General features: G+C 40.5%; 1 protein-coding gene across 1 annotated transcript; it reads left to right on the top strand.

Moving 5' to 3' along the window:
- The first annotated feature begins 294 nt into the window (after positions 1-294).
- On the top strand, positions 295-2433 carry LOC143858252 (uncharacterized). The gene is made up of 4 exons (XM_077368909.1): positions 295-850; positions 950-1598; positions 2054-2133; positions 2294-2433. Exons 1-4 carry the CDS (start codon positions 295-297, stop codon positions 2431-2433), a joined length of 1425 nt encoding a protein of 474 aa, XP_077225024.1.
- The last annotated feature ends 19597 nt before the right edge of the window (positions 2434-22030 follow it).

The following is a 22030-nucleotide window of genomic DNA, read 5'->3' on the forward strand; positions in this document are numbered from 1 at the left end:
CAGGCATTAACTGTATGACTTATGTGCTAGTGAAGAAGTTTGTCAGCGACCATACGTGTACATCTCACTTAAAGGGCAATGATAATCATCTAGCTACATCACCATGGGTTGCCGAGACATGCTTACCCCTATTTGATCGTCCAGAAGATGTCGGGACAAGGATCATAAGACAGTACATCAAGTCGCACTGGGGTATAACCATGACCTACCATAGAGCACACCTTGCGATGAACATCATCCTTGAAATAAAGTGTGGAAATGTGGAGCCGCTTGCTGCCTGCACTGATAGTTGAGATGATGAGAACAAACCCGGGCACCTACTTGCGTGTTTTTCGAGCGAGAGATCTACGTCCAGGGGGAGATGATAAATTTGCTCGCTTATTCTGGGCATTTGGTCCCAGCATACGTTCTTTCCAGCGAACACTCAGATCGATAGTTTTGGTCGATGGGACGCATCTACGTGGAAAGTATCTTGGAATCTTACTTATCGCAGTTGGGGTAGACGGGAACAACGGATTAGTTCAATTAGCTTTTGGAGTTGTCGAGACTGAGAACGAAGATAGCTGGTGCTGGTTCCTCTATTTGGTGAAGCAGCACGTATTGCCGGAGGGGATAGGCGCATTGACCCTATGCTCTGATCGACAAAAGGGGTTGATGCAAGCAGTGGCTAAAGTAATGCCTATTGCAAACCATAGCTACTGCATGCGTCACCTCGCCGCCAATTTGTACACCGACTTCAAAGACCCTTTACTTAAGAAATTGTTCTGGAGTGCTGCTAGAGCTTTGAGAGAGAGTGTTTTTATAGACACAATGGAAAAAATTAAGGCGAGGAGTGAAAATGCACACAACTGTATAGCCGCTATTCCCAAGGAAAACTAGGCTAGTTTCTACTTCAAGGGGGATAGATATGATGTGTTGACCACCAATAGATCGGAGTGTTACAATGCAGTGCTAAAGGATGCCAGAAAATTGCCGATTGCAGCTGCGGTGGAGCTGACTCGTTTTAAGAGCTTCGAATACATACAGAAACGTCAAGCGATGGGCCATGAATGGGAAACAAAGTGCATGCATTATGCAGAAAAACATTTGGGTCTGGCCAGGGAACAGGGTCGCGGATATGATGCTTATCGAGTAGGTGTGCACGAATTTGAAGTAAGGTCCCGTGATCATCATGATGTCGTAGATTTGCTGCAACAAACCTGTACATGTCGTGAGTTCCAAACGCTTGGGCTGCCGTGCGGACATGCCATGGCAGCCATTGCCATCACAGATTTTGATGAGTACGATTATTGCCAGAAATGGTTTCGTATAGAGATGTATCGGGAAACGTACGCTGAGGTGCTTCACCCTACAGTAGATCACACTCAATGGGAAGTGCCTCCAGAACCTCTCAACACTGTATTACCTCCTATAGCAAAAAGACCACCTGGACGGCCGCGTACGAGAAGATCTGACCGCGAATTGCAGAATGGAGTGCATCGCAAATGTACGATCTGTGGAAAACTTGGACACAACAAAAGGACTTGTAGAGAGCCTCCCATGGAGAGACAACTGCCTGATGAATCTACCATTGGACCCTCTGCCCCCGTTTTCAATAGGTACGTGATACGTAATTCATGGAGGTGAATAGGTAGTATAAAACATCCCCGATTCCATACTTAATTCGGTGTGGTGTGGTGGTGGTGTTTGTAGGTCGGGTGTACCTTGTGCAGCTCCTTTTTTCACGTAATTACTCCGCGGACAATGCATTGGAGGCTCCACTTGGATGGATGAGAAGTGGATTAATTGAAAGTGTGCACAGTAATTAGTTCCTGTATTTAATTTTTTGTTACGTGAAACCCTTTTTTGGTATACTATAATTAGTGGTGTGCATATATTTATCCTTTTTTGTGTACTGTAATTAAAAAAATGTACTTGAATCCTAGTTTATATTGGGTTTGAGTCTATTTCGCAGGGAAGAATCCTAAAACAAAATATACGATGTCTTCAAACAGAGTATATACCGAGGATACACCGTCGCTAACATATGCTTAAAGGTTTATGGGTATATCAGTATGTCACAAGCTGTTACATTTCTGCAAGACTTCAAGCTTGGTCATTACATGAAGATTCCTCGAATAACAATGTTCATGGGTCAGATTTGTGCCTCTCCTCTTCCACCTTTCCTCTTTACCCAATTGAACAAATTTATAACCAAATATGTCATCCTAACAATATCTTTCTCGTTGTAAATAATGACAATCTTTCTCGTTGTAAATAATGACAATGAAGATGAATGGAATGAAAATTTCAGGTCGTGGGTACCCTGATAGCAGCACTTCTGTACTTGGGAACTGCATGGTGGCTCTTGCAGAATTGGAAGCCTCAACCGGTGGGGAAATTACTTGGATGGGTGCCCCTTCGCTTCTTGTCCTACTGCGAAAGGCATCGTAGTTGAAGGCTGCCCAGTTTTATGAAGGTGGAATGAGTTCTGAAAGTTGAAGGTTACCCAGTTTTCTGAAGGTGGAATGAGTTCTCATAGTTGAAGGCTGCCCAGTTTTCTGAAGCTGGAATGAGTTCTACCTTGCAAGCATTGTTAAAATAAGTTTTTCCCTGCTGCTAAGAAAATAGATCAACAACTGGAAAAGAAATTTGGTTGTATATATATATAATCCATTTCAACTGAATCAATTCACTTTTTAGTGTAAATAACTGAAACAATACCGTTTACTTGAACTTTTTTTGATGAGTTTCAAATGCTCTAAATTGGAGAAGAGAATATATTCTGGCAATTGGGTTTTCTGTTGGCTGAACTTCACTTTCAATAGGTCTTCGCTAAAAAATGCCTTATTCCAATTCGGTTTATAGCTATCGTTTGGATTTGCGTTTGTGCAGGTGAATGGCAAAACGAAAGTTCTACGTGGTTTTTAAGGGAAGGTAGGTTGGCGTATTTAAAAATTGGCAGGACTGCTCTCTTAAGGTGAACAAGTTTAGTAGAGCTTGTTACCAATCATATGGGACCAGGCAGGAGGCAGATGTTGCCCTTCATGCCTATTTACATGGCAGTAGTGGGTGTATACAAAATGAGAAATAGGAGAGCAGCGTTGAAGGGTATTCACTAGCGTCAACAAGTTCTGCCTCATCAACTTCCTCTTCTACTTAGATTCTTATATTTGGTGCTGTTATTTTCATTTTACTGGACATCTGTAGTGGATGTAAATATGCTTGGGATTGTAAATATGGATCAAAACCAATTCTTTTTTCCGCTTCACTCTATTTATATATAAATAAACAACCTTCTTATGGCGTGATAAAATGTTTACCCTTTACATGTTGCAAATAATGCGTAGGCAACGCTTTTTATTACGATATGCGAATGTTTTGTTAGAAGCAATCACTGGCAGAATGTCAACCATATTTGGTATGAGGTTTAGATCAAAGTCACCATAAATAATGCATTGCCTACCAATTTAATTTTCCATTCTTGCAATTGATCTCATGCTTCCAAAATGGACTAAACATACCGCACCATAGGATGATCCACAACCGTCCATTGATGGAGCACAATGTGAAGAGGTTGTGCCCAAACCGCAGAGTCGTGGGTTTATCCTAACCTGGGCACTCAAGTTTTTTTTTTTTGTTATGGAGTTCATCTACGGTGGGGGGCTACGATCAATCTATGGAATTGTCCTTTGCCACACAACCTATTTAAATTGTGGCCCATCAAATGGACGTTTTGGATCATCCTATGGTGTGGGGTGGAGAGCCTATTTGGAAAGAAGGGGGTGGCTGTTGTCATAAATGGTGTTCAATTCATCAACAAGTTTGAAGAAGAATTTTGTTCTTCCCAACAGTAAGCAACCAAAGAAAGCACCGGAATTATTTTTTTTACCGGGATTAATTTTTTTCCCAACAATCTCCCAGGAAGATTTTTGTTCCACACAAGTGACAAGAAGCAACAAAATTCCACCAACCAAACGGACTTGCAACTTGGGGCTCTATCAGACAAAGTCTTAACTTTTTCACCTACAATAAAATACAAAAAACAGGGATCCCATTGCCAACTATGACGCTGAAAATAAAAACTAGAGAGAATAACCACAATTAAATACAAATAAATCATATTTGCATCCAATAGAAATATAAATTCCCCCAAAACTTGTTGAACAAATATTTGAAGATTTTGAAAGTCCTTTTCCATATTTCGCAATGAACCCAATGCCACAACCACCATCACTTCACAGAACATGATTTTTAATTACAAATACATAGTTCTTATTATGCTGAGATACAAACAAACTCTGTGTCCCTATAGCCCGATTTCTGTCCTATGCATATGCGCCCAACAATTACAAATAAATTTACTCCATTTTACCCCATTTTGCTTACAAATACACACAAAACTTCACTGCAAAGACCATCAATGTCCATCCTGTTTATACCATCCATGAGAACTTCACATAATTTACCCGAGGTGGATGAATAAATGTAAACCTGATATGCCAAAGACATAAGTCTATGAAGCTCAAGAGGTCTTCTTCATTTTTTCACTCATATATCCCCTTAAGAATTAGATAAAATGTAATACATCCCAAAAAGATCCAACTGACTATAGAAGAATCTACCTAAATAGGATCCATACAACCAACTGATAATCCAAAGACTATAGAAACATATAGATAAGCCTAATATAAAGAGAAATCTGAGCAAGACAGGATCCATCATCAGAGAACTAGAGCCATCTACTGCTCTGGAGGAGGCGGTGGCTGATGGGAAGAACTGCCTGGCGCCTGGCCCCACTTACCACTGGAGATGTAGCGATAATAGGCGGCTCACTGGTCATCAACGTGGGAAGTCATGGTCTGGAAGCTAGTCAAAATCGCAGAGTCGACAGGTAGACAACTGCTAAAACTGAGAGGCCATGGATCGTTCAATGGCCTCCTGCATGTGACCCAAATCTTGGCGAGTGCAGAACTGAGATGTATCTTGTGACGGCTGAGGTGCCGCTGCAGCCTGGTCCTCGGCTTCGTAGCCTCCTCCATCGACATAATCGATGTCAATCGCTGCTTCATTAAGACCCATGCGGTTAAAGGTCTGAACATCAAACGGGGCAGTAGGAGTCATGGTCATCTCTCCATCCAAGGTGATGCCGAAGTGGCGGAAGACACGGGTGAGAATCATGCCATATGGCAAGGAAGAGCAGTAGCGTCCAGGGGTCTGAAACATGTAGCGAAATATGATATATGGCAGACAAAGCTGGCGGCCCTCTAGGATGCTGTAGATAATATATGCCTCTAAGGGTCTTAGGGCTTCACGCATCCCAGAACAAGGTATGAAGATGTGGTACATGAAGTTATGGAGCATTCGTGCAACCGGAATGAGGTCGGCAGAATGTACGGGCATATTAGACTGGTAGCGCCGTGTTATCCGACCATAGACAGTGTCATGATCAATATCATCAAGTGAATGCGTCCCATCTTCCGGCCAAAAATAGTGTAAGAGGCCCTCATGGCTAATCCCAAATACTGTGGCAAAAGTCTGATAGCTGAGTTTGATGACAGTTTTCTTGATCTTAGATTCGATTTTGAAGAAGGAAGGGGAAATGGTGAGATTGGCATAGAAGAGACGCACCAATCGAGGGTAAACGGGTTCGTTGATGTGAAGGATGGGTGTCCAATGAAGAGCATCAAATTTGGCCTTTAAATCAAAATTTTGAAGGACAGGGGGATCAATGTACCTACCGGTGAGGATGCCCCTAGTGCCGACGTCGGCCTAGAGTTTCTTCGCCTTATCCCCAGTGAAATAGGAGTTGGCCACAACCTCGGCAGCCACAGCCTTGGCCTTGGCCTTCTTCCGTGAAGGCCCTTCTTCGTCGGGAACTTCCTCACGAACGTATTCGGGGTCTTCAACTTGGGAGGAGCCTCCGATGTTGAGATTTTTTGTTTTAGGAGGCATGGTGAGAGGAAATGTGGGTGGAGAGAAAAGTGATATGTAAAGAAGAAGAGAAATAGCCCTAAAATGGAGGACAAAAAGAGAAATAGAGAAGGGAAGAAAGAAAAAATGAAAAAGGGGTGAAATGCTAGGGTTTTAGGAAGAAGAGAGGGATTTGGAAGGGAGAAGAGGGTTTTGGAGGAAGATGTAGGGAGAAAATGATGGAAAGAAAGAAAAAGTGGAGTTAGGGTTTGAAGAGAAGTGGAAGGAAGAGGGAAAGAAGAGAAGAAAAGTTAAAAAAAACAAACCGGGTCCAGGGTTATAAAGCTCCTGGGCCGATTCTCGGAGTTCCGAGAAATTGTCTCGGAGTTCCGATAACAGAAGGCAAATTTTGTTTTTCCTGGCCCGAATCTCGGAGTTCCGAGAAATTATCTCGGAGCTCCGAGGTTAACCTGGACGAAATCTCGGAGTTCCGAGAAATTGTCTCGGACTTCCGAGAATAGACGGATTTTTTGCAATTTCTACTGGACCGAATCTCGGAGTTCTGAGAAATTATCTCGGAGCTCCGAGGTTAACCTGGACGAATTCTCGGAATTCGGAGAAATTGTCTCGGACTTCCGAGAATAGACGGATTTTTTTCAATTTCTACTGGCCCGAATCTCGGAGTTCCGAGCAATTTTCTCGGAGCTCCGAGGTTAACCTGGCCGAAATCTCGGAGTTCCGAGACATTGTCTCTGACTTTCGAGAATCTTTCGAGGTTCCCTCTGCCCATATATTCGGAGTTCCGAGACAAAATCTCGGAGCTCCGAGAATTATTTTTTTCTTCTTATTTATTTATTTATTTATTTATTTTATGTAAGGAGGACATAGCAAGTTCAAACCATGAACTAAATGCATGAATTGTCTTTTGCTACACAACCTATTTAAATTGTGGCCCATCAAATGGACGTTATGGATCATCCTATGGTGTGGGGTGGACAGTCCATTTGGAAAGAAGGGGGTGGCTGTTGTAAGAAATGGTGTGCAATTTATCAACAACTTTGAGGAAGAATTTTTTTCTTCCCAACAGTTCAAGCAACCAAATAAAACAGGAAAAGCACAAAAAACAGGGGTCCCATTGCCAACTATGACGATGAAAATAAAAACTAGAGAGAATAACCACAATTAAATACAAATAAATCATATTTCCATCCAATAGAAATATAAATTCCCCCAAAACTTTATGAACAAATATTTGATGATTTTCAAAGTCCTTTACCATATTTCGCAATGAACCCAATGCCACAACCACCATCACTTCATAGAACTTGATTTTTCATTACAAATACATAGTTGTCAGTATGCTGAGATACAAACAAACCCTCCCTCTGTGTCTCAACAGCCTGCTTTCTGTCCTATACAGATGCACCCAACAATTACAAATAAATTTACCCCATTTTGCTTACAAATAGACACAAAACTTCACAGCAAAGACCATCAATGTCCATCCTTTTTACAACATCCATGAGAACTTCAAGAGCTCTTCTTCATTTTTTCACTCATATATCCCCCTTAAGAAAATCGCCACTGTCCCAGAACTCTCCGCGCAAGAATCTTTCGCACAGCTGCAGCCGATAAGCGGGAATGTCAGACTTGCTGAAAGTGAATGGATCATTTGAATACAGATGGTCGATTGCTTTAAGCACGAACAAACCACAGTCGAACCTGCATAACAACGGTTGTATTGAGCGAATAAAATTCATACCCTAAAAAAATAAACATTTAAATATACTGACCCATTGGCTTGTTGTGGGAAATTGTCCATCTGAGCATATTGAAAATGGTCTATATCACAGCCCCTTTCCTTGAAGTACTCCTTCAACAACGCTACCTGCAAGTGGTTAACATTGACAGGTTTAGGAAACATAAGTGTTATACGTATAGATTTATAAGTAGGAAAACATTGAAGATGCTAACCCACTTACGGTCAATCCTGCTCGTTCCTGGAACTCCAATCCTTTACAGGAATTGCATTTGTGGAACATTTTGGTGACCATATCGACAATGAGAAGAACCCAGTGGCTGTCTTGACATAATGGTAATAGTACCATTTGTACTGCTTCTAGCTGGTGCTCTATAAGTCTACCGTGGAGAGCGTCCTTCGCCGTCTTCCACTTTTCTACCCTCAGCTCCTCAGTTACTTCGCTCCCCACTGCAGTAAGAGTTCCCTAAAAAAAAGGAATTCAATGGGATACTACAGATATAATCTTATGTAAACTGAAATGTGGGATGATAGAAATTACACTTACATGTACCACCGAAGGAACGAAGACAATTCCGCCCCTAGGATCTGCTAACCCATCCTCGTTGCAGGACTGTACGTGCTTCCCATAAATATCCACGATCTTCAAGGAAGAGAAGTAAATGTGAGATGTGAGGTAATGTAGATTTTATTGATAAAAAATGACACTTACAGTGCCAGTCAGGTATTGTCTGACATTCCAAAGATGTTGTAGGTCTTCGGCTATTACGTGTACATCATCCTTTTCCATGAGAATATCACTGCAGAATTGTATTAAATTGTTAGTTAATAATTTTCATTTATGATCACCTTAAATCATGGTCTAATATAATTCACATCTACTTGCCTTTTCTCATGCTTTAAGAGTCTCTCTATCAGAGCTGTTCTCCTTCCCTTAGGCAACATCCCATCATCCCGTTTCTTCTTCGGGGGTGGTTTAGGTATGTTGGGGTCCTCCCCCTCTTCCTTCCCTTCCTTCTGCCTTCTCTTTCGGGTCTTCCCTGATAAGTAGGGGCTTTTTCTGGCTCTCCCAGGTTTCCTACTCCTTCCATCCATCTTCACACCCCTTACAATGCTCCCTAATTCGGAATCCAGCACCACTTTCAGCTCAACTTCAATAGATGGTGCCACTTCCTTCCTCACCTTCATTTCGAACAATCGTTGCAAAGGTTTAACGATCACCCCGTGTGTGGTGCCGAATCTTTCTTCATGTGACTTGGGGTACTGAGACGATACATCTATTAGGGTGGCGGCTGCATCCATGTCACATCCAAGGTCAGCCAAATCCGTCCAATCCTCGCACAGCTGCGAAGATAATCGCGCACCTTGAGATGCATTTTCGCCCTTCCTCTCCTCCTCAACCCCCTCCATTCTTCCCCCTGTCCCTTCATTTGTTCTCTGCATACGCTCCATTCCTTTTTTCAATTCCTCCTCTAACTTTCCCACATCTTCCTCTCTTTTTCCAACATCTGCCTCTCTTTTTCTTATTTCTTCCCATGCTGCTCTAATCATCTGCCACTGTCTATCGACTACATCTCTCTCTCTCGCCAAAATTTTTATATGCTTGCAGTCATCTTCACTACTTCCTTTCTTCAATTCACTTTCTACTCCCAAAACTATCCCCTCGGACTCCAACTGTTCCTTATCGGCTTCCGTTGTCTCCTCAACATCCTAATGTTTAAACACGACACTCAATGATCAAATTTTAAATATCAACAAGTAAAATAAAATAACGTACGCAACATAGTCCTGCTCGACTGCATTACCTCATCCTTTAGGTACTGTGATTTCTCTAACAGAGATACTTTCAATCTCACCAGCACCTGAATATTTGGAAAACATAGTCAGTTAACAAGATAGTAGTATTGATATATACGTTAACAAAATTTTAATATCTCACCTCCGATTTCTTTATCTGCTTCTGCTCCACTAATCGATATGTCTTTGATTCGTTTGCTTTCCAGTCTCATTTAAGCACACGTGGACGAGCAGTTGGATTGGTGGGAATCCAAATGTGGTATGCTCGTATAACCATACCTGCATACATATGAAACACCATGTTAATCATACTATAAACAGCGCAGTTAGAATATTAAACGTCATGAGTCCAAATTACCTGAATCACCAACGAGCAGCCACCAAGGTACCTGCCACCCTTGCTGACTCTGTCTAGGTAATCTACGAGCCAGTCATACACTGCCATCGCCTAATTATACTTGCCAATCTTTCCTATGTCGTCGATGTAGGGCCAGAACAGCTCGTCAGCTCGATGTGCGCTTTTTGTGAAAAGGACAGAGGCAAAAAGATGCAGGAGAACATATTTGAAGGTCTTCTCTATCGAAGCTTGATTTCTTCCTCTAACTATTGCTTTAATCTCATTCTCGATAACCGATGCCTTCACGTTGGCCTCTGGAAATGGCCAGCCAGGCACTTTAGATTGGGGTTTAGTCCTGTCGAATGACAGAACCCTCACCACCTCCATTCTCTCTCCAGTAAGTGGCAGTCCTAATGCCAATGCAACATCTCTTGGAAGTAAGGGGACATTTATACTCCCTAACGTGAACGTCTTACTGCCATGAGTCCACTTATCGTGGATAGCTCTTACGAGAGGCTTGTGCATGATAATGTCCTCCATGCCAAACAGATGTCGAAAAAGGTGTCTTTTCTATGGCATCAAAATGGACTGGCTTGAACTTTATCCTATCCATTGCCGATTTGAAAGAAGCTGGAGAACATCGAGCTGGGACGTATGGAGCCTACAAAACAAATTACATCTCCAAAATATATGTAGTAAATGAATTAACTTACTATGATTGATACAATTAGCAACATACACACTTACATGTTTTTGTCTCTTCTTCACAGCTCCCATTTTCGTCTCCTCCCCTTTTAAACTCCTTTCTGACCTTCTTGCAGGCTTTGTTACTTTCCGTCTATCACTCTTTCGCATCAACATCTTTCAAGGCTTTGCAATGGCTCCTGACCGGATAAAAACTGTATGGCAATAAACAACCAAATCAAAATCACCGAGATCAATTCATAACCCAAAAACTCAGTTATATTGACCATCATTAAAATTCTGATCCTCATCATCTGTAAAAGAAATTACCAAGAAAATTAATAAAATCCAACCCATAGTATAAACTCATATTCCCAATCAGTACTATTATGAAGAAAAGCTAGCAAACAAACCAACAATTATTACAATTCTCATACTAAGCTGAAAATATATATCGTGTCTGTAACCTCTAAGGTCTGCCTTCTTAGATATCAAGCAAAGCAAACAAGAAACAAAAGAGCTGACCAATAAGTGCAAAGATCAGTGTTCTATTTGAATTTTCTCAAACCACAACAACAACGACAAACCCCCAAAACAGATTATGAGGTCTGTTAAAATTCTGATCCACATGGGCATCAGGCGAGTATTAGCTCACATGACTTGAAAAAAAAACTCATAGCATCAGACCTTTTCAGAAAGAAAGCAGATAAGCACTAGCTATTGGAATTCAATGACCACCATTGGACCAATAATTTAATAAATGAAATCGAAGATAAAACAAGTGAACCATGACTGCTTCAACAATGAACATGGGTCTCCACATGGTATTAAAGAAGGCCTATCAACTAGAAACTGTGGTCTTGAAATTCACACTCAAGGGTTCCCAGCTACCTATATTGGGTTACTGGTAGGTAAAGGGGGACTCTGTAGGGCAATATAGGGGAGTTGTACAAGGTATTGAAGAAGGTGTTATGGGTCCTTAAATGGGGTAGAAGAAGTCCCCATAGAGGGCGCCACCATGGTCCCCAAGTTCACAGAAAAGGGTTTTCAGCTACCGAGGTGGGGTTACTAGTACCTAAAGAAGGTTTTGAAGAGCAATATAGGGGAGCTCCACATGGTAATGAAGAAGGTGTTATGGGTCCTTAAATGGGGTGGAAGAAGTTCCCATAGAGGGGCCATCAACTGCCCACCATGGTCCCCAAGTTCACAGAAAAGGGTTTTCAGCTACCTAGGTGGGGTTACTAGTACCAAAAGAGGGTTTTGAAGGGCAATATAGGGGAGCTGTACATGGTATTGAAGAAGGTGTGTTTGAAATCCCATTTCTCCACTCCAGAAATTGTAAAAATAAAAGCCTAGCATAAACAAATAGCAGTCGAGCATTTGCATTTATTTTACTCTGTAGGTGGAAATGCGGTAAGTGATATTGATATGTACATGAAATGAAATCGCATTTCTCCATTCCACAAATTAACGTAAAAAAATAAAACCCTAGCATAAATCCAGAAGATGGTCCTTAAGTTCAAAGTCATGGGTTTTCAGCTACAAAAATGGGGTTACTAGTACCTAAGGGGGGCTTCTCGTGGGCAATATAGGGGAGCTGTGCATGGTATTACAGAAGGGATTATGGGCCGTCAAATGAGGTAGAAGAAGAATCCATGGAGGGTCCATCGAATCAAGAAGATGATCCTCAAATTCAAACTCAGGGGTTTTCAGCTACATAAATAGGGTTACTAGTACCTAAGGGGGGCTTCTCATGGGTTTTCAGCTACCGAGGTGGGGTTACTAGTACCTAAAGAGGGTTTTGAAGGGCAATATAGGGGAGCTCCACATGGTATTGAAGAAGGTGTTATGGGTCCTTAAATGGGGTAGAAGAAGTCCCCATAGAGGGGCCATCAACTGCCCACCATGGTCCCCATGTTCACAGAAAAGGGTTTTCAGCTACCTAGGTGGGGTTACTAGTACCAAAAGAGGGTTTTGAAGGGCAATATAGGGGAGCTGTACATGGTATTGGAGAAGGTGTGTTTGAAATCCCATTTCTCCACTCCACAAATTGTAAAAATAAAAGCCTAGCATAAACAAATAGCAGACGAGCATTTGCTTTTATTTTACTCTGTAGGTGGAAATGGGGTAAGTGATATGTACATGAAATGAAATCGCATTTCTCCATTCCACAAATTAACGTAAAAAATAAAACCCTAGCATAAATCAGAAGATGGTCTTGAAGTTCAAAGTCATGGGTTTTCAGCTACAAAGATGGGGTTACTAGTACCTAAGGGGGGCTTCTCATGAGCAATATAGGGGACATGTGCATGGTATTACAGAAGGGATTATGGGCCCTCAAATGGGGTAGAAGAAGAATCCATGGAGGGTCCATCGAATCAAGAAGATGGTCCTCAAATTCAAACTCAGGGGTTTTCAGCTACATAAATGGGGTTACTAGTACCTAAGGGGGGCTTCTCATGGGTTTTCAGCTACCGAGGTGGGGTTACTAGTACCTAAAGAGGGTTTTGAAGGGCAATATAGGGGAGCTCCACATGGTATTGAAGAAGGTGTTATGGGTCCTTAAATGGGCTAGAAGAAGTCCCCATAGAGGGGCCATCAACTGCCCACCATGGTCCCCAAGTTCACAGAAAAGGGTTTTCAGCTACCTAGGTGGGGTTACTAGTACCAAAAAAGGGTTTTGAAGGGCAATATAGGGGAGCTATACATGGTATTGAAGAAGGTGTGTTTGAAATCCCATTTCTCCACTCCACAAATTGTAAAAATAAAAGCCTAGCATAAACAATTAGCAGACGAGCATTTGCATTTATTTTACTCTGTAGGTGGAAATGCGGTAAGTGATATGTACATGAAATGAAATCGCATTTCTCTATTCCACAAATTAACCTAAAAATAAAACCCTAGCATAAATCCAGAAGATGGTCTTGAAGTTCTAAGTCATGGGTTTTCAGCTACAAAAATGGAGTTACTAGTGCCTAAGGGGGGCTTCTCATGGGCAATATAGGGGACCTGTGCATGGTATTACAGAAGGGATTATGGGCCCTCAAATGGGGTAGAAGAAGAATCCATGGAGGGTCCATCGAATCCAGAAGATGGTCCTCAAATTCAAACTCAGGGGTTTTCAGCTACATAAATGGGGTTACTAGTACCTAAGGGGGGCTTCTCATGGGTTTTCAGCTACCGAGGTGGGGTTACTAGTACCTAAAGAGGGTTTTGAAGGGCAATATAGGGGTTTTTGAAGAAAGTGTTTTTGAAATCCCATTTCTCCACTCCACAAATTGTAAAAATAAAAGCCTAGCATAGACAAATAGCAGACGAGCATTTGCATTTATTTTACTCTGTAGGTAGAAATGCGGTAAGTGATATGTACATGAAATGAAATCGCATTTCTCCATTCTACAAATTAACGTAAAAAAATAAAACCCTAGCTCAACAAATACCATAGCATGCAACTCTATTTTACTCTGTAGGTGGATACGCATATATGAAATGAAATCCCATCTCTCAATTTCACAAATTAATGTACAAAATAAAACCCTAGAATAAAAAAACAGCAGAACGTTTCTCCATTTCACAAATTAAAACAGAAAACCCTAGCAGCAACAAATAGCATTTACAAGCATTTACAACGACTTTTATTCTGTAGGAGGAAATGCAGTAACTGACATCTATATGAACTCAAATGCCATAGAAAAACTGTTGAAAAAGGATTCGCCCCCGCTTTTGCATCTCTCTCAACCTGATTTTCCTTTTAAAAATTAAAAAAAAGAGATTGAATAAAGGAAGGGAACGAAACGACGTACCAGGTAGGGTTTCCTTCAAATGCGAGGTTTGATACGTGCTTCACCTTCGTCGAGATCGCCGTCGAGGTCGCCGGAGAGATTGCCGTAGAGGTCGCCGGAGGAGAGGACGAAACAAAATAAAACAGAGACGAGAGGAGAGAAGAGGAAAGAGAGAAGAGGGAAAACTTAAATGTTTTTTTATTTTTCTAAGTCAAATCACTCTGTTTCTGCAGAGGGGCATTCTAGTCATTCGAATTTTCGTTAACCGGGTTTTGACCCCCTTCTGTGATTTTCAACAAATACTTGACCCCTGTGATATTATGTCATTTATTTGTCCCCCCTGTGTCAAATTCCCGGATTAAAATAACACCGAGGCATGGAAAATGATAGAAATGCCCTTATATCGGATAAAATGACTAAAATACACTTGAGTCATAGAACATGACTAAAATACCACTATAACATAAAAATATCAAAATACCACATATTTGGTAAAAAGCACAAGAATACCTGGGTCAGTATAAAATAATCAAAATACCACATTTCAGGTAAAAATACCAACATACCACTAGTCATGCAAAATGACAAACATTTCCGTGGCATACAAAATTATCAAAATATCCTGATCATGTGAAAATGACCAGACTACCCTTGAGTTATGGAAAATAACTTAAATACATATACCGGGTAAAAATGAGAAAAATACCCTTAAGTAGTGGAAAATGACTAGAATACCCCCATGATATAAAAAGGGCAGTGATAAATTCACCCCTTCTGGGATAAATTCACCCCATTTTACAGTTTGTGAAGCGTAAAACACATTGGAACCGGTACAACACTTTACAACCTGCTCTCTCTCTCTCTCTCATTGGAACCGGTACAACACTCTCTCTCTCTCTCTCCAACATGAACAGTTGGATACTTATCCTCATCAGATTATATACGTGCAAGTTTATTTTTCAAAATGGATTGTACAGCCCGCACCATATGATGATCCTAACCATCCATTTGATGGGCCCTCTCTCTAGAATTCTCTTTCTCTCTAAAAAGATTAGAAGAAAATCCTAGATCCCTCAAAATGAGGCTTAAGCTTGCTATTTATAGGGATTTGCTCTAATTTTTGCCCCCATGAATTGCTTCAAGACACCCCTGATGATATATGCTTTAGCTTGACTTTGAGTACAAAAGGGGTGGTCCAGAAGAAAACTTTAATAAAAGAATTTAGGAAAATTCAGATCCCTTTAAATTTACCTGGGATAACCCCTTTCTATGTATTTACACTTAGTTTTGCTGAAATAGGGTGGTGTAGAAAGGAAACTGGGCAATAAATTAGGGTGGGATAATTCACCCCCCTTATGGATGTAGCTTAAGATCTAAGCTAAGTTGCTGCTCTAATTTGGATAAATTCACCCCCTTTCTCTCATAGTGTAAAAGTTGACTGCATGATTGGCTAATTCACTCCCCTATTTACACTATACTATACTACATTATAAACTACTCTCGTCTTAATAAACAAACCTTTATGGATTTCGATGAAATTTTGTAGGGACCTAGCTGGGACCCTAACCTACCATAGGGATGAATTTGAGGCTCTAAATCACTGATTTACTAGGGTTTCTTACCAGAACTTAATGGTTAAGGGCTCGGTAAAAATGGGGTGTCTACAGATGCCTCTCTTTGACAGAGTGTGCTTATCACACGAACGACAAAGCTGAATAGAAAGCACATTTTGACTGGGCTAAGATTTTGAATATAAGAGATGTAAGGAAATGATAAGATGGATTGGTGAAACAGGTTCTCACTGGGTTAATCAAGGAAATAAAAAAAATTATTGGGTGAATTGGTGAGACAATTTCTTATAATGAAAAATTGAAATAGTGATGAAATACTGAGACAGACTCTCCAGAGAATGGTGAGACAGACTCTTAATGAAATGGGGAGACAGACTCTCAATTGAATGATGAAACAAACTCTCAATGGGATAGTGAGACAGACTCTCAATAGAATGATGTGATAGACTCTCAATGGAATGATGAGACAGACTCTCGATAGGATGGCGAGACAGACTCTCGATGGGATGGTGAGACAGAGTCTCAATGGGATAATGAGACAGACTCTCAATGGGATGATGAGACAGACTCTCGATGGAATAGCAAGACAAACTCTCAATGGGATAGTGAGACAGACTCCCAATGAAATGATGAGACAGACTCCCAATAGAATGGTGAGACAGAGTCTCAATGGAATAGTAAGACAGACTCTCAATGAGATAGTGAGACAAACTCTCAATGGAATGATGAGACAGACTCTCAATAGAATGGTGAGACAGACTCTCAATGAGATGGTGAGACAGACTCTCACCTTACTAATCATGTCATGAAAGCATAGGGAGTAGTTTGCTTCTTGATGCAAGAATTTTGATCACTTTTGCTAAAGGATTAAAGGCAATGAGAATCTTGCAGGGTTCATTCTACAGCCTTACTTTTTCTTTTTATTTATCGTGAATGATGGAATCATTCAATATAGTATGCCTGGTCCGAATCAGGCATATTTGTGTTTTACTTCCCGTAACTCTTCCTCAGCCAGGCTTGGGCAGAATAGTAGAGCAAATATAAATATTAGTAGCATAGCAAAGCAAAAATGCATTCCTCGTCATTAATATGTTTGCTCGCGGTAATTGTGGCCTCTCGGGAAAATCGATGACTGCATCTTTGATGCACTACTAGTACATCATCTGAGAATTTGAAATTGGCTAGTTGGCTGTGGAACAAAGGATTATCCCGGATCTACACCGTGGTATTGATGGGGATTCTCAAATATCGCAGAACAGAATGTGATACGATGAGATAGAATGCAATAGAAACAAAGACAGGGAACAGGTTACCTACTCCTAACGGTAAAAAAGCGAGCCCTTCTTTTTTATTGCACTAAAAAAACAGTTCTTTTTTCTTTTTTCGGAGAATTGACTCTCTTGAAGAGTAGATTCGACCAGGGAAATTAAGAATTTGGCTTGAAAATAGGCTCAAACTTCTCTTATCTCAACTTGCTAAGAATTGTTATCTCAACTATCATTGCATGCTAGGTATCTTTTATGGCCTGACAATCACCAGGTCATAAAAGATGCCCCTTGTATAACTTCACTTTAACAACAAGAGTCTCAACAGAATTTGTGACAATCAAAGCTTTATTTCATGAATATTTGGGTTACGAAGGTTCATAAATGTACAAGAGACTGATTTTGCTGAAAAGAATTTGACTGAGGAGTTGGATTCAAAGAATGTGTTCAAACTCCTCTTATCTTCATTTGTTGAGAATAGCCATCTCAATTACCATTGTTTGCATGATATCTTTTATGACCTGATTGTTCAGGTCATAAAAGATGCCCCTAGTATGATTCACTTCCATGACAGGTTCATAAGAGAGTAAAAATAACAGGGAACAACAAAAGGCTTTTATATCTTGAATATTTGAGGTTACATGGCTTTCAGGTTTACAATAGACTGCATCTGACTGATAACCTTCTTTCATTTCTGCTAGTTACTGCCATTTCAGATGGGCTTGAGAGCCTACCACCTTCTGGACTCTGTCCTGCTTTGTATCATCTTCAAGGAGACACATCTTCATTCATTTTCATTTTTTCACCTGTCACCTCAGCTTTGGGATGGACATTGACTAAACAGGACTTTGGGACTTTGACCTCCATTCGACAAAGAGAAGACCTCGACAAATGATAACGAGAACTTTGACGATTACATGACTTGGACTCTAAGAGAGACTGAATATGCTTCTTAGCCGGATAATCATTTTAAGATGGTACAGTCTACCACTCTTAGAATCTTTTAAAAATCGTGTTTAAAGGTGTTTCAGTCCTCTTTTCAGTATTTTTGTCATGGTTATTATTCCTTTGGATTGCTTAGTTTTAACCCCCTAGCTTAGAAGAGTTTTAAAGAAGCCTTGCCTACCCTTACTCAGACATTTGAGCAATGCCAATTATGAGATGAAAGTCCAGCTGACTTTCAGAAGCTTTGTTCTTTTATGAAGTTACTGCCATGACCAGATCACCTTTTTAGGTTTTCAATCTGGCGGACCACATGCCTTATATTTTGCCTGGACTGCTTTCCCTTGCAGGTTTTCCATCCAGCAGGCTCAGCACCCTGTTTTTTTCCTAAGCCGCCTTTTCGGGTTTTTAGTTTAGCGGGTGAATGACCCTAACTTTTGCCTAGATCGCCCTTTCGAGTTTTCAGTCTAGCGGGTCTATGTGGACCCCGTTCCGATAGAGGTGGGGGACGAGCCCTCACGAGATGTCCCTGGATCATCCCCGTGAATGGAGAGCTCCACCAAGGAGCTCTCGAAAGAAGTGCCTCTCACAGCATGAGTGGCGATGAAAGGTGAGATACCTCTCGATTCGGGGACTAGCCCGAATTCGAGATGTACCTCAAACAAAGAAGAGTCGCCATCCAAGGAAGTGGGCCCTGGATCCCATACTATGGTCTGTTCCAACGGATAACCAGAGATATAAAAAGAAGGTTCGTGCCTGGTTACGAATTTGGAAGGTCCGAAGAGCACCTCATCCGCCCAAGTGCAAACACCTGGTCTCTTATGCCATTTACTTATTGATTTTGAAGAGTTTTGGGCGAAAGTCATGTGAAATGGGAACACATAACTCCGAGAAGACGTCTACCTAATCATGCATGTCTCGGAGATGAATAATAAGCACACACAAAATAAATGAGAGAAGTGTCACCTAAGAATAGCTAGGTTATGAGTGTCATACCTAATTGGTGTCTAAGTTCTGGTGTGCAAACACATGCATGCTACAGCTAAAAGTATAGTGTCTGTACATGAAACTAAGAAAACACAACAAAACACACAACACAATTCAATGCTATACACGACTTGACAAGACGAATCGTAAAACTCTAATGCAATATTTGACTCGGACCAGAATGGCCATCCACCCTTGCTGCTCTACGTATCCCGGCCTCGGGAAGAATCAGAATCAACGTAGTTCGATGACCTATTCTAAACTACGATGCCTAACCATCTAGAACCACTATCCTAGACTCGATACACTACACTCTACAGATTTTTAAAGCTTTTTGTAAAATTGCTTAAGTTCATGTGAATTGTAATTTTTAGGACTCTCTATATGCCCTAACTAATGTAAATTGATTAGTCTTAAGCTAATGCAGGTGGACCCTACATCCTATGTGTAACTAGGCTGTGCATCCTAAGGAAAATCATGGGCTGACTAAATGTTTCCTAGTGTAGCCATCTGATTGACTAAATGTCTAACCGATCAGGACTCGAGGCCTCCTAACTCTAGGGACACTCACACGACAAGACACACCACGTCAACACAAACAGGATAGCCTCCTAACTCTAAAACGCCCCAAACATCTAGGACATACTCTTAACTCTAGGGGAAGATCTTTTTTGAAAAAAGATTTTGAAGATTTTTTATATTTTGGAAGGTTTGAAATGTTTATTTTGAAAGATTTGGCTGGACCTGGGATAAAGATCCCAAGCTGCACTACGTACCCTGTGAAAAGGGATCAAGCCAACGTAGTTCGGAACAGAATCTCCTAACTACTCCTAAAGACTCAAGCTTTTGAGATTTTTGGTTTTTTCAGATGTTTTTCAAGTGTTTTTGAGTTTTGACTCAAGAGGACAGAATCCTATCATCATAAGGGTAGGACAGATTCCTGATATCCCGCAAAGGTTGGACAGCATCTTATGCTTTGCGGGAGAATGAACAGAATCACAGCTCTGCAAGGGTTGGATAACATCCTATACCTTGCAAGGAACTGGATAAAATCACATTACTTGATGAGAGGTTGGACAGAATCCTAACCCCTATGATGATAGGACAAACTCCTGAAAGAAGGACTGACTCTCTAGCTAAGGACAGACTCCTATACTGAGGACTGATTCCTAGTGCACAACCCCAATAGGGGAGTGCAAATGAGACTAGGCTAGTATCCTAAAAGAAGAGGAGATAAAAAGGGTGTTAGTGAGACTGGGCAAGTCTCTTAAACACAGAGATGGGCGCCAAGTATCCTTATCATTGCCCTTGCAATGAATAGGTTTCTAATGTTCAAGGGTATACATCTAAAAAACTAGGCAAGTCTTTTAAATGAAAGAGGGGAGTGCTACTTGGATTGAGCAAGTCCCCTAAGGATGGGCCTGGGCTAACGCCTTCATCGTCTTGCAATGAAGAAGAGGATAGACTACCCAAAAGATTAAATTAGTCTTTCACTAACGAAGGGTTGCTTCTACTCATGGCATGCACAAGGAGACATCTATCAAGCAATTAATAACAGTCATCAAATCATTGAACTACACAATACAATTGAACATACAACTGCTGATAAATGCATAGCTGGACTGAAATGATATTAAGCTAAGCATCATATCATTCAGACATTGAATGAGAAACAACACAAGCAATTTTTAATATGCAAATTGAGCTCCAGAACAATCATAACACAAACATTTTCAGTGATAAGGATCAGTTGCATCCTTTGAATAAGCTTAAATAAGTATAACCTGTACGGCTATACAAGCCATTGTTGAGGCTTTTATATTTATTTGATAAGAATCTCATTACTAAAACAACTTGACCCTGTTTTCTCATGCTCCCTTTTTTTTTTTTTTTAAAGTGACATAAGCTTTTCCAAGATTCAGATTCAACATTCATAAAAAAAAAAATAGGGGCTACCACAAGGACTAATCCAACATCAATGTTACTGTGATATACATGTCATAACAAAATTGAAATTTAATAATTCTATGTACTGACCAAATACAAAACAGGGTCCAAAATTAAAGCAAAATGGAACTAAATGTCTCACAGTATGAGGAGATTAAAACAAAGGAGGTAAGACAACTTTTAACATGAAGAAATCAATACCCTCAAGCTAATACCTAATTCTACTGGAATGAACAAGTGAAAGCAACAAGTGGACTAATGAAAGCAAGGTGGCCAACAAGAGAAATTAAATTAAACACAACCCAAGGGTAACTAAGGAATATTAGCTAGAAAATTATCTTAATTTCATGTTATAAAGTATATGAAACAGATGCCAAAGGTCATGGCCAATTTAAGAGGGTAAACTCTACCATTATACTAATGCCCAGGATTCGAACAAAATGAAATTCAAAGTTATTTATACTAGAATAGCTGTATATTTCAGTTCACATCTCAAAACCATAGGAGCATTTAGTATCCCTTCAATCTTTGAGAGGTAGACCATATCGGTACATGTAATAAACACAGTTATGATGATAAATCTATCAGAAGCATTAAACTCAGATATGAGGCCAGGATGTTAAAAATCAGCCCACAATTAATGCCCTAACCACAAGAATTGGCAATGAGTTTCAAACCTTAATATGTAATGTACATGGTTTATGGATTGGAAGTATATTTCAACTGCTTGTAAATAGAAGGAATTTCAATACAATAAGTGAAGAGTCTTTACTCAGCCAGCGAAACTACAAGCCAGTTTCAATGGATCCAAGCAGCTTGTTGGAGCTTTTCAATAAGCAGCTCAAATATATCCCCAAACTCAGATTTTGTCGCAAGAAATTCTAAATGCCAAAGGAGCTTACACTTTCACAGGATATTGGGCAAGATTTGTTTAGACAACTACCAAGAGATGATGACAATTCCAAAAATTATAGGACAATTAGAGGGGAAAAAATAGACCAAGGTTATACTAGTAACCTACACTGATTATGTAAACATTATTTCTCAAAAAGAACAGGGATAGATTT

Source organism: Tasmannia lanceolata, unplaced genomic scaffold (genome assembly GCF_043159265.1).
Source record: "Tasmannia lanceolata isolate RefF3 unplaced genomic scaffold, GAP_Taslan_0.1 ptg000025l, whole genome shotgun sequence".
Classification (NCBI taxonomy): domain Eukaryota; kingdom Viridiplantae; phylum Streptophyta; class Magnoliopsida; order Canellales; family Winteraceae; genus Tasmannia; species Tasmannia lanceolata.

What these genes read in the sequence shown, in the direction of transcription:
- LOC143858252 (XM_077368909.1), top strand. Translation starts at nt 295, where the DNA reads ATGATGAGAACAAACCCGGGCACCTACTTGCGTGTTTTTCGAGCGAGA. An exon ending in TCTGCCCCCGTTTTCAATAG is followed by an intron (nt 1,599 to 2,053) that starts GTACGTGATACG and finishes TGGGTATATCAG; the next exon opens with TATGTCACAAGCTGTTACAT. An exon ending in TCGAATAACAATGTTCATGG is followed by an intron (nt 2,134 to 2,293) that starts GTCAGATTTGTG and finishes TGAAAATTTCAG; the next exon opens with GTCGTGGGTACCCTGATAGC.